The sequence below is a fragment of the Tachysurus fulvidraco genome, chromosome 26, assembly GCF_022655615.1.
Source record: "Tachysurus fulvidraco isolate hzauxx_2018 chromosome 26, HZAU_PFXX_2.0, whole genome shotgun sequence".
Classification (NCBI taxonomy): domain Eukaryota; kingdom Metazoa; phylum Chordata; class Actinopteri; order Siluriformes; family Bagridae; genus Tachysurus; species Tachysurus fulvidraco.
Window position 1 is genome coordinate 2,697,893 of NC_062543.1, and position 13,143 is coordinate 2,711,035.

The window sequence follows — 13,143 nt, forward strand, 5'->3', positions numbered from 1 at the left end:
TCTGTCATCTTGTAGATGTTTCCTGCATTCATTCACTCAAGGGCAACTCGTTCTTCAGTCTTAATATTGGGATGTACTGGATTTTTATCCATTATGTTATGTGAATATAACTGACATATTTCACTCCTTTGTCTCTCAGTAGCTGACCATGAAGACCATCAGAATGTCATTGCACGGGTTGCAGCACCACCACGAATGGCAGAGGATCGTGGGGCGGGAATGCCACGCCGTCGCCGAGGCCTTGACAGGATGGTGGCACAGAGACGTGCACAGCGAGACGCTGTCGAAATTGGTACGTTTTACTTTGAAGGACACCCTTTTATATAAACAATTTCGCATTCTATATTGTGTGTTTTTGTTACTTTCTTGCTGTTTTTTCTTCAGAAAACATTGCGGTAGAGGTAGATGAGGAGGAGGAGGAGGATGAAAGACCCCAGGCTGAAGAGAGACCTCAGGCTACAGGGAAGGTGGGCGCAAAGAAGCAGAGGAAGTTGGAGGAAAAGCAAGCCAGGAGAGCGCAGAGAGAGGTGGGAGATCTTGGACATCCCTGTATTACCCAGTGCTTGCACTGGCAAGTGACTCTTAAACTACAAAATTTTACTTTCCTCTAATACATGTCTGATTGAGTCATCTCTTATGTCGACTGTCTTATGTCTTATTATGTCATTTCTGACTTGGCTCTTTGAATCATCTCTTCGACCCACAATGCATCAAATTCATGTTTGCATTTTAAGTGTGTATCAAATTCTTTTCCACTTTAGTATCACATTTGTTTTACAGCTCTGAAATACTTAAAAAGTCAAACCCAATACACAACATGAACCTCCAATGTGAAAGAAGTCCTGCTTTGCTGATCCTTTTTTTGCTAATAAGGTGCCACGTTCACTTGTGTTTGTGTCTACGTCAGGCGGAGATGGAGGAGCGAGAGGAGAGGAAGCGCATACAGGAGCTGAGAGAGCAGGAGAGAAAGAAAGAAGAAGAGAAAGAGCGGCTGAAGGAACAGAAAGAGGTCAGTGTGATGCAACATTTAATGAAATAAAATTAAATTCATTGGATCATTTCACATAAGCCTAAATCTTTAGTTTAATCTATTTCACTAGAGTTATACCTTGGACTAGAATAGCTTTTATCTTTTCTTATGTTTGACACGTGTGGGTTTTTTTCCCCCATCGATCTGTTAGGAGGAGGAGCAGCGTCATGCTAAGGAGGAACAGGAGAGGAAAGAGGAAGAGGAGTATCAGAAACTGAAAACGTCCTTTATCGTCGAGGAGCAGGGTGAAGCAGAGGAGCTGACAGAACAGGAGGTGTGTTTTCATTCTGCTTTAACACTCATTTCACACTTTGCTTCATCTCCTATTCAAAGATTAACATTTTCTGCTCTTTTTCTGTCAGTCTCGCAACCTGCTTCAAGAGTTTATCCAGTATGTGAAGGTACAGAACGCTTTCTAATCAGTTTTACCTTGTTTTATTTATTACTTTGTTTCTTACTGTTCCGTTCAACTGTTTTAATGATGATGTTTTTCGCAGGACACTAAAGTGGTGCTGTTAGAGGACTTGGCATCGCATTTTGAAATGCGCACTCAGGTACGTATAAGAAAACACAGACGTTTGTTGACTTTCCTGTTTGTTATTGTGCTCGAACAAACAGTTCAATACTTGCCATTAAAAATATTTCACAGTTTAGTTTCTTGACTTGTAGTTTTTTCCCCCTCTTTTGCACTTGATTGTAGTTTCACAGTTATTAGATAAATGCTAATCTACAAACTAAAGAGGAATAAAGAAATATACATATATATAATGTGTGGCTTTTCTGTTTGTTGTAGGATGCCATCACCAGACTGCAGGACCTGATAGCAGAAGGTTCAGTTACAGGTTTGTGAGCTTGGAATTAAATTCTGTAAAGAAAATAATGATTAAAAAATAAATATTAAGAAAATAAAAATTATTTTTCCTCCTCTTCCCCAAACCAACGAATCTAAATTGTGCCGGTGGTCCTCTGGGTCTGCAGGAGTGATTGACGACAGAGGGAAGTTTATCTTCATCACTCCGGAGGAGATGAACGCCGTGGCCCAGTTTATCAAACAGAGAGGAAGAGTCTCCATATCTGAACTCGTGCAAGCCAGTAACATGCTCATCAACCTGAGTTCTGAGATAAATACAACGTCCTGAATACACTCACACACATCATATATATATATATACTGTATATGCACACAGACACACACAAAATCATCAGTGTTAACAAACACTGGGCGCATCTCGGACTACACTGATAACATTTGTGCCAGCCGTACTATTTCTTTTTTTTTTTTTTTCCCTCAATAAAACTGGACTGAACAATGTTTGCTGGTTTAATGAGTAATCTTTTTATTAATTTATGGACCTTTTTATATAGAATTTTAATTTTCTCTGAAATAAAATGTTCCTTAAAAATAGTTCTTTTAAATCGTATCCAATAAAGTGAACACTGGGATTGTAACTTTTTAGATATAGGAAAACAGAAGGTTCTTAAATCAGCATGCAAATCTAAATCTGGAATCAGATGTTCAAAGAGCACGTGTCTGTGATGGACTGGTGTCTGCAAAAAGTTAGAGATCATGTTTCCCTGTTCCGATGTCTCTGATGTGAGCGTTAACTGAAGCTCTTGTCATATATCTGCATGATTTGATTCATCGTGCTACTTCCATACGATCGGCCGACTGGATAACCGGGCCGTTATAATTAATAAACTGGATAGTGAGTGTATATTACAGTAAATGTGAATCCAGTGCAATAAATGGTGGATTGTTTATCCACCATTAAACGTTTATCTGAGTGCGGCAACCAAAAGCAACCAAAAGCAGTGAAATGTCACTATTCTTATTACCAGAGTTGATAGCACAAACAAAATATTAATGCAATATCAATACTAAACAAAAATAGCATTTATTGATTTGTTTTTTGTCTTGTGAATATTTGTTTATTAATGACTGCATTCATTGGACACACTTAGTAGAGAATGCACACATACATGAACTGATTTGATTCAAGACTGGCCTCATTACATCATGCATAAAATTTTGGTGTCCACTTTTGCCATTTAATAATACCATAACTTTTGGCTTACTATGTAGTCATATAATATATAATATAAAACTCTTCTTATTTTAAATTCTCACTGAGGGCTAAAACCCCTAAAGATGAAACCCTAGAACTGCCCCTGCTCTTATGCCTACCGAAAATCACTGAAATTTTACTTTTCACTTTTACTTCAAATACTTAAGTACAGTAAATATCAGAAAATTACTTTTGATACTTAAGTACAGTAAATATCAGATACTTTAAGACTTTTACTTGAGTAATATTCTATAAGGTGACTTTCACTTCTACCAAACTGGTAATGACTATTTAATAAATAATCTTAATGATGATCTTTAATCTTAATTAATGATAATAAAGCAAAAAGATTTAGGATAATTTGGGATAATTTTACGTTCAAAAGCACAACCTATCAGCTGATTTATTAATTTATTGATTTATTTATGCATTTTATCTTTTTTTTCCCCTTTCTTTCTTTTGCTTGCTGTTCATAAGTTCGTCCACAAGGCGTCGCTGTGTCACTAACCGCCTTTTCCTTGAATCAACGTCATATCGTACGCAATGAGTTTGTGTCCCAAACGGTGCTCTTACACCCTATATAAACTCACTACATAGTGAACAATAATAATACAAACCTTTCAGTGCACTTAACTTCCAAAACAGCTTGATTGAGGATGAAACCTCTGAGTGTGTGACCAGAAAAAAAAACAAAAAAAAAACGGACGCCAGTTTTGTTTCAACGCGGAAAGGAGTTTATTTGTGTTTTAATTCATTTGTTTTTCTTCCATTATATGTGCAATTTACGTGTTTTTGCGTTATGTCACATGCCTTGGGCTCCATTTGGCGAGATAATGGATATGTTTTAATGATAACATCAAGCTGTCAGATCACTAGGACGCACAAACTGGACGCAATAATCTGTCTCATTAATTATAGATTTTTCTGGTGATGTGGAAAAAGGGGAGATAAAATATCACACCACTGTGCAGGTGAGTGAGTATCTACTATTCATTCATTATATTTGTGTGGTTTAAAACCCTGGACTTGTTTAAATCCCCCCTTTGTTATTTATTTATTTATTTATTTATTTATTTATTTATTTAAAAATTAGATCCACTTGATTATCAGAGTGGATCCAGGATCACATCAGTTTATTCTAAGGATCTTGTACCGGATCCTAGATCCTAGATCAGTTGTAAATAATAACCTTGTGATCTGTCAGTCTGATTTAATTTGTAGCCTTTCCATGTTAAAATATCACGATGGTAAAAAAAAATAGTAAATAATTAACAACCTCACATACAAAAAGAACTGAATTTTGGTTAAAATTATTCTCTCTGGTTAAAAACAAACAAACAAACCCTGAGCTGTGGTTGGTTTATTTATTTATTTTGGTATGTCCACAACTCTATCTACAAGTGTTTACAGGAATAACACATGACGCATTGTCACGTCAGGCAAATTATTAGGAACACCATTCTCACACTGGGAGTTTGGAGATGCGTGATTATTTGAGTTACTGTACCTGTCCTGTATGTTTGAACAATCTGTTTATTCTTTTAACCTCATTCATTTGTTTGTTTTTCACCCACATTATTCTCTATGGTGAAGAAGTCTAAGTTTAGAGACTGTAATCTGTGAAAATTTGGCGCTAACAACAATGCCATGGTCAAAATCTCTGGAGTCTCTTAATATTTACTGACCCTTTGACTCATGTATTCGTTCATTTATTATTTGACTGAGTTGCTGCTTCATGATTAGATATTTTTGTGAATGAAGAGGTGTACAGGGGTTTCTATAAAATGACACACATCACATTTGACCTTCTTTATTAATACCAAATAGGCAGATGGGATTCGACATCATTCAGTCATCCAGCATACGGTCAGGCATCTTTTTAGTCAGCTGACTTCCCCACCCTGAAAAGACCTGGAACTAGCCCAAAAAATTAGCCGGTGGAAAAGTTTTCTCATTTTATGTGAGGAAATAAGCGACATTATGGACCATAAACCCCTATATTTTTCCAGACTTTCCAGTTAAACAGCATCCAGGTCTTCAGTGATGTCACTTGTGGATGTTTGGGATGACTAAACATGATGATGTTAAGAATGTTATTACTGTACATTGTGCCTAATATTTCACATTCATAGAACCATTTACTTATACTTTTCAACAATGTCCACACATCTCTGCACTGCTATAGCCTTTATATTTATTCACTGTACATATGTTTATATATACTTATATATCACATACTGTACATTTACATATATATCTATATATTACATAATGTACATATGTTTACATATATACTTATATATTACATACTGTATGTTTACATATATACCTATATATTACATAATGTACATATGTTTACATATATACTTATATATTACATACTGTACATACTGTATGTTTACATATATACCTATATATTACATACTGTACATATGTTTACATGTATATCTATATATTACATACTGTACATATGAAAGTGAAAAGTGAAAGGTGAAAGTGATGTGACATACGGCTAAGTAAGGTGACCCATACTCAGAATTCGTTCTCTGCATTTGACCCATCCAAAGTGCACACACACAGCAGTGAGCACGCACACACACACACACACACACACTCACCGTGAACACACACCCGGAGCAGTGGGCAGCCATTTTTATGCTGCGGCGCCCGGGGAGCAGTTGGGGGGTTCTTGCTCAAGGGCACCTCAGTCGTGGCCGGCCCAAGACGAGTCAGACTCTCTAACCATAAGGCCACGACTTGCCATGTTTACATATATACCTATATATGTAACCATAAGGCCATGACTTGCCATGTTTACATATATACCTATATATATATTACATACTGTACATATGTATACATATATACTTATATATTACATACTGTACATACTGTATGTTTACATATATACCTATATATTACATACTGTACATATGTTTACATGTATATCTATATATTACATACTGTACATATGTTTACATGTATATCTATATATTACATACTGTACATGTGCTACATATTTATCTGCACTTGTCTGTTTACACAATTGTTACTCTTTGCACTTCTGGTTGATGCCAAGCTCATTTTGTTACTGTGTACCTGTACTACACAATGACAATAAAGTTGTATCTAATCTATATGTCTGTCTGTCTGTCTGTCTGTCTGTCTGTCTGTCTGTCTGTCTGTCTAACAATAGGAATGTTCCTGTAGATCGATGACACGCTGTCTGACAGCCTAACTTTGCCTTTGTTTAATGAAATTAGTTATGATTATTTGCTAGAAAACAAAATGTTGGTGGCTGTAGATTATTTCAAAATAGGACCAATTTAGAAAGCTTTTCATTGACGCTCCTGCATGCTGCTCTTCACCTGTGTATAGGTCAGTGTGATTCTTGCACCAACGAGCTTCTAATAATGCTTATTGCAATTCCCATTTCTGAAAACCAGGTGAAGTAATAACTGTGTAAACTAAACCGGGCAGTGAACATGCTGATGGCGCAAAATCTAGAAAACTGAACTAATCACCTAAACATTGACTTATATCGATCAGATATATTCAGCAGTACTTTTTAAATCACTATTTCCTCAAATATATTTTAAGAAAAATGTACAATGTGTATAGTTGACTTTATGGGATAATGACTGTTTGAAGTTGAACATTTATTAAAGAGTTGATGTGTAGTACATGGTGCAGCAATGCTTAATCTGAACATATGGAGGAGTAGTTCTGGGATTTGGCGACCCCTCTGGTTGGAATAGGTTAATGCAAGGGATATCTAGAAAATGAATCATCAGTCATTCCGGTAAAACTCTAAAATCAACATCATTTTTTTCCGGTAAAACTTTTTTTTATTACTACTATTTTTTTCTTCATCGTTATTCAAAATAGCAAGAAATAGCAATTAACTAGAAATTATGAGAATGTAAGTAACAACAGGATAACAACCTATCATGGTATAACAAGATAATACCTCAAAAGAATGACATGATATAGTCTTTATATAGTCTTGTAATTGTTATATCTATAATGAGATATAACTTAAAGTATTAAGAAAAAAAACAACAACTTTATTGTCATTATGATTTGTTGAGTGGTAATTAAAAATGAATTAAAAGTTTACTGCTCTTCCATGAAATTCTCCTCTCTGTCTTAAAGTTTTGTAAATCTTTAGCTAGAATTTTCGAGACGACTGAGTTACTGAGTATCAGGTGAAACTGCTCTTCATCGGTCAATCATTACAGAAGAGTATCGAGTGAACAGGCGAATCCCAAACTAGGATTCAAAAATGCTTACATGTTCCTTATGCAACATTGTCCTTATTTAAGCAATACACATGAACTTCTCCATTCCTCTGGGGTATTTTTTTTGCAGTTATGCCACTGACGATGAGTTTATCCCCAGCCGCTGTGTGTCAGTGCTTCACGCTGGTGTCCCTCTGCACCTCCATCGCCGACCCGAACTGGATCCAGGTGCAGAACAGTACAGACACGAACCAGCTCATTTACGGAGTGGCTTTTACACTACATGCTGCACAGAACCACTCCGACACCGGTACCACACACACTTTTCTTCATTTTGGTGTTTTTGGTGTAATTAGTGTCATATTAGTTTTAGCACAAAATTTTTAATTTTGTATGGAATGTTGTAATGAAGGGGGCATGGTGGCATAGTGGTTAGAACATTCGACTCACACCTCTAGGGTTGGGGGTTCGATTCCCGTCTCCGCCTTGTGTGTGTGGAGTTTGCATGTTCTCCCCGTGCCTCGGGGGTTTCCTCCGGGTACTCCGGTTTCCTCCCCCGGTCCAAAGACATGCATGGTAGGTTGATTGGCATCTCTGGAAAAATTGTCCGTAGTGTGTAAGTGATTGAGAGTGTGTGTGTGTGCCCTGTGCTGGGTTGGCACTCCGTCCAGGGTGTATCCTGCCTCGATGCCCGATGACGCCTGAGATTTGATGAGACACAGGCTCCCCGTGACCCGAGAAGTTTGGATAAGCGGTAGAAAATGAATGAATGAATTAATGTTTTAAAAAATGTTTTAATCAGAAGACGCTGAAATAGTGTTAGTGTAGAATAAGGGAAAATTTTATGTATAGATATCTGTCTTAAATAGCATCCAGGTTTATGGTGATGCCACTTCCTGATGACTCATTGAGCTTATAGCTAAGGGCAGCCATTTTGGAAACGCTTTTTTCCCCACAGTTTCCTGTTTTTAATCACAGGACTCCTGTTGACAATTTGCCCATACTACACATCCTTTCAATACCTTTAATAATAGTGTTCAATTATAGAAGAAGAATACATCCAGGAAGCAGGAAATTGTCTGAGTTTGACGTAACGAAAGCTCAGTATGTAGTTGTAGTAGTATATTTTTGTCACTGTTGTTTCAGCTCCTTTAGGTGGAATGCATGGACTGGGCATGGATTTGCTCTACACACTCGCTGCTCTGTGCTACATCGCCGTTCTTCTCTCCAGCTCCTCCTTCTTAGTGGATTTCCTCAGAATCGGGTTCACTCGCCCCAGGCTGGTCGTGTCACTTCACATCTCCACAGGTGCTTATTTTATTTGGAGGCTGCAGGTCTTTTATGAGGACGTCTGTAAAATCCGGATCGAAGGGTCGGGAGTCAGCATCAGTTACGAGTCAGGTTTTAAGGATGGATGAATATTGTCACCAAATATGCTCAGAGTACTCTGTGCTGACTTGCTCACTGCTTCCATAAATAAAAAATATTTCTAACTAGAAAAATTCAAAATTGACCAAACGTTCTCACGCAAATCTGCGTTCAGGACATCAGGGTGGTGTGATGCAGCCAAATCCCAAAGCCATCCCAGACGTGATTTATTTCCTAAGAACAGGATGGCATGATTCCTCCACCACACCACTTTCTCTTCCTCTTCCTTTTGGTGTTAGAAGGTAAACAGGAAAAGGATGGCATGATTCCTCCACCACACCACTTTCTCTTCCTCTTCCTTTTGGTGTTAGAAGGTAAACAGGAAAAGGATGGCATGATTCCTCCATCACACCACTTTCTCTTCCTCTTCCTTTTGGTGTTAGAAGGTAAACGACCCAAATGCGGCCTGTCAGATTAGTCCGCTGTCTAGAAGATCAAACTATGATGAATATAAATACTCAGTATTAAAAACAAAAGCTCAACAAATGGCTGCTCAGCGGGTTATCGTGCCAGAATGCCAGGATTTAAACGTATTCGAGTCTCTCCTATGTCTGATTTGGGTATTTAATGCAGACATGGCAACCCATCAGAAATGACTATTCTGTCTGGTCAGGGTATAAACAAATACAGCACATCTGTCTTGGTGTTCAGTGGGTTTTTAAAACTTCTCATTCACTTCTGTTTGTCATTACACTCACGAGTCTGTCTTGCGTCTGTTTCCAGCCGTGATGTGCGTGGCGGTCCTGGCCGTGAGTGGGATGTGTCTCTGGGTGATCCAGCAGAATGTGCAGAAAGGGAGAGTGGGCTGGGTTCGGAAAACAGCCTCGGCTCCAGCCAGCAGACTGATCACCGCGCCTGGAGAGAGTTTTTACATTGAGATCCTGGCTCTCTTCTTCTCCATTGTGGCTGCTATCTTCAGCTGTCGCTGTCCTCCAGGGTCTGACGTTCCACCTCAGTTCGAATCGGCGGAGTATGAGGACCAAGAGAGGCAGTGTCTCATCGCCGACCCGGGACATGACTCAGACGAGTGGGACGACTGATTAGACTTCGCATATCAGACCGTGTGCTTCGTTATAGTGGATAAAGAACACAAAGCTAACTGCTGAATATGTTCAGCACTATGTTATGTTTTTGATTATTATTGTTGTTTTTAACAAAGAATAACCAGGACCCTTTTACACATATAAATGAAGTCCTTATTACTCATAAACCAGAAAAATCAAAACAAACCATCACATAATCTGTTGTTTAATCGCTTTATTTTGTAAGCAAAAAAAACTGATGGGCTTGCTGTTATAGGAAATTAATTAGCGGGGCAAAGTGTCTGTTATCCTCTGGGTTGTTTTTCTGTAACAGTTTGTCCTGAAGTTTATGTAAGTGTATTATATTAAGTTTATATAAATGTAATGCTGTGGAACTGAAGAGTCTCAAAAACAGATTAGTTTCTTTTACCACTCTTAGCCTCTCTCTCTCTCTCTCTCTCTCTCTCTCTCTCTCTCTCTCTCTCTCTCTCTCTCTCTCTCTCTCTCTCTCTCTCTCTCTCTTTCCCCCATGTAATAAGACTTGACATGTTACTGATAAACTCCAAAGCAAAAAGTGTTAAAGATCTGAGAACTTAAGCCCACTGCTGTATATTTTACCTTTTACAAACCACTGACGCTTCCATAAACGTTCAATAAATGTCTTATAAAAGAAAACTATCCACCTGTGAATCCATTACCTATTGCAACAATACTGAACGTTCAGAAATCCAATCAACACCTTCTGGCCAATCAGAATCCAGAATTCTGGGATGTGGTAACTCAGTGTTTAAGGTGTTGGGCTACTGATAGAAAGGTTATGGGTTCGAACCCCAGGTCCACCAAGCTGCCACTGCTGGGCCCTTAACCCTCAGTTGCTCAGTTGTAAGTCACTCTGGATAAGGGTGTCTGGTAAATGCTGTAAATGTAGATTCAGCAGCTATGACATATAACTATTAATGAGTTGATCTTTCTAAGGGAGTTAATCTCATAGAAATAAATTACTTACTACACTCTTCTGAGACCAAAGAACATGGTGCAGACTGCTGATCAGAATTTCTTGATACTTGTCTGTTGTATGTGTGGGGCGGAGCTATCAAAACAGGGGTGGGACCCATTTGGGTTAGGGGCGTGTTTGTTTTGATGATTTTAAATGTCAACATTGGATTTCAAACAACGGAGACCCCACCTTTAACTCTCTCTGCTCCAGTGGTGCTGTATCACGGCTAACCTTGTGCTCTGACCCCAACCTCCAAAGTATAAGATATATGCAAAGAAAGAATTTCACTGTGATTCTATGTAACATAATAAAGGCTTCTGTACATTCTCACTTGTTATGCACAGTTGCATGCATATAAATGTTGACTATAAATCAATTAGAGAAAAACATTCATTATTGTGATAAAACTCACGTGAATGATGCAAGATTGGACTAACAGATCTCCCACTGAGTCGAGACCCAAGTGCTCATTGTCTCAGGGAGAGATTATTCTCTCAAGTCTAGACAGAAAAGTATTTTCAGGGCAAAATCAGTATCGGGGGTTGCAGCTTCGTCACTTTTTTTGGCATCTGAGAGGTGAAATATAAAGGATCGTCAAGAAACCCGAGGACAAACGATCTTTAGCGTTCATGAGGACGTTCAGAACGTTAGCTACGTGTTGAAACACACTTCCTGTTTCTTGCACATGACAAAGCATAAGCCCAGGATTTCTATCAAGCTTTGTGTTTTGTTTTTTGGTTCCATTGGACATCAAAATATGTTTAGTATAGAAGAAATAAAATATATTTATTTAATAAAATATATTTATTTAATTTAATAATTTTATATATATATTTAATGAATTACTAAAGGGGGGCACGGTGGCTTAGGTTGGGGGTTCGATTCCCGCCTCCGCCTTGTGTGTGTGGAGTTTGCATGTTCTCCCCGTGCCTTGGGGGTTTCCTCCGGGTACTCCGGTTTCCTCCCCCGGTCCAAAGACATGCATGGTAGGTTGATTGGTATCTCTGGAAAATTGTACTTAGTATGAGAGTGTGTGTGTGTGTGTGTGTGTGTGTGCCCTGTGATGGGTTGGCACTCTGTCCAGGGTGTATCCTGCCTCGATGCCCGATGACGCCTGAGATAGGCACAGGCTCCACGTGACCCGAGTAGTTCGGATAAGCGGTAGAAAATGAATGAATGAATTACTACAGGTGTATGTTTGTATGTGCTGACATTTTATTGTGAATATACTTTATTTTACAGTCTGTACAGTAACTATTACAGATTCTCTTACATGTATATATACTCTTACATGTATATAAAGTATATAGATATAAAGTTTAAAATTAAGAGCAGTTCTATGCGTAAATATATTTATAAAGCATATGATTTATTGTATAATATATAATGCGTATGATGTAATTAAATCACATATTCTATATTTATTTTATAGGATTATAGCGGTGCATGAGAGACAACTTAAAAAGTGGTTTCTAATAAAAGCAAGCTCTAGTTAATACTTAAAATACTTAAAATATAGAAATAAATAAAATACATTAATAAAGTGAATATATGTTGACATACAGTGTATTAGTGAATAGTTTCTGGTATGTTGCAGTATATTTCTCTTGCTGTATCCACACACACCTTGTGATCAGCAACACGGCTACAACGTGACTCTGTGACTTCTACGCTACATCGTATTGTGTAGATATGACTTCATAGCTTGTTTTTGCACTGATGTGATGCTGTAAAACAATTTCACAGGAAACGTTATCCTAATTCTGATGTATTCATGCAGTCGACACTCCAAATTTGTGCATGTCTGTTTGTGTCCGAACGCTTCTCCTACCATGGACGGCAGACTCGCTTGGATCCTTGACATATAATCAAGCACAAATGTAGATCTTATCTCTGGGCAAATAAGTTACAAGTTAAATAAAATGCCTCTGATGGGATTTGAACCCATAACCTTTGACAGGCTCGAACAACAAGCTTAGAAGTTCGATACGCTATCCATTGTGCCACAGAGCCTGGAACTGCTTTCGGTCTTGGTACGTCATCCAAATTCATGGACGGCATAACACACACCCGTTCGTTAGACAGCTACTTTGCTAAGGGTAGCAAGTGAAATGAGTTGAATGTACAGTCTATTAATCTGATCACTGCAATGCCTAGGACCATGAACTTTACTCTGCAGTGTGGCTCAGAAGTGTTGAAGTGTGGCTCATCTTGTTGAAGTGGTGTTTCATCTCACTAGGTAAAATAAGGAAAAAAAGCTTTAAATGTATACCACGAGACAAGTCAGGCACTGCTGGGATTTGAACCCAGGATTTGCTGTTTACTAGACAGGCACTTTAACCAACTAAGCCACAGCGCC

The 13,143-nt window shown here is 38.2% G+C and overlaps 2 protein-coding genes and 1 non-coding gene across 4 annotated transcripts in view; 2 read left to right on the forward strand and 1 right to left on the reverse strand.

Moving 5' to 3' along the window:
• The window catches only part of ddrgk1 (DDRGK domain containing 1), a 3,083-nt gene extending 741 nt beyond the window's left edge, over positions 1-2,342 (forward strand). The window contains exons 2-9 of one of the 2 annotated variants that reach the window (XM_027136676.2): positions 143-292; positions 385-527; positions 908-1,009; positions 1,182-1,304; positions 1,393-1,431; positions 1,528-1,584; positions 1,824-1,872; positions 2,009-2,342. In XM_027136676.2, the coding sequence (XP_026992477.1) occupies positions 143-292; positions 385-527; positions 908-1,009; positions 1,182-1,304; positions 1,393-1,431; positions 1,528-1,584; positions 1,824-1,872; positions 2,009-2,169 (824 nt within the window). In that variant the 3' untranslated portion in view covers positions 2,170-2,342. Of the gene's footprint in view, positions 1-139; positions 293-384; positions 528-907; positions 1,010-1,181; positions 1,305-1,392; positions 1,432-1,527; positions 1,585-1,823; positions 1,873-2,008 lie in introns of both variants that reach the window. The other variant, XM_027136675.2, reaches the window with a different exon arrangement.
• A 1,421-nt stretch (positions 2,343-3,763) lies between these two features.
• LOC113636520 (transmembrane protein 127) lies at positions 3,764-10,309 on the forward strand. The gene is made up of 4 exons (XM_027136644.2): positions 3,764-4,067; positions 7,468-7,647; positions 8,484-8,645; positions 9,489-10,309. The coding sequence occupies exons 2-4, from the start codon at positions 7,470-7,472 to the stop codon at positions 9,803-9,805; spliced, it is 657 nt and encodes a 218-aa protein (XP_026992445.2). The 5' UTR covers positions 3,764-4,067; positions 7,468-7,469; the 3' UTR covers positions 9,806-10,309.
• Positions 10,310-13,069: 2,760 nt separating this feature from the next.
• Positions 13,070-13,143, reverse strand: trnat-agu. Its single transcript has one exon. It is a non-coding gene; the product is annotated as a tRNA-Thr (tRNA).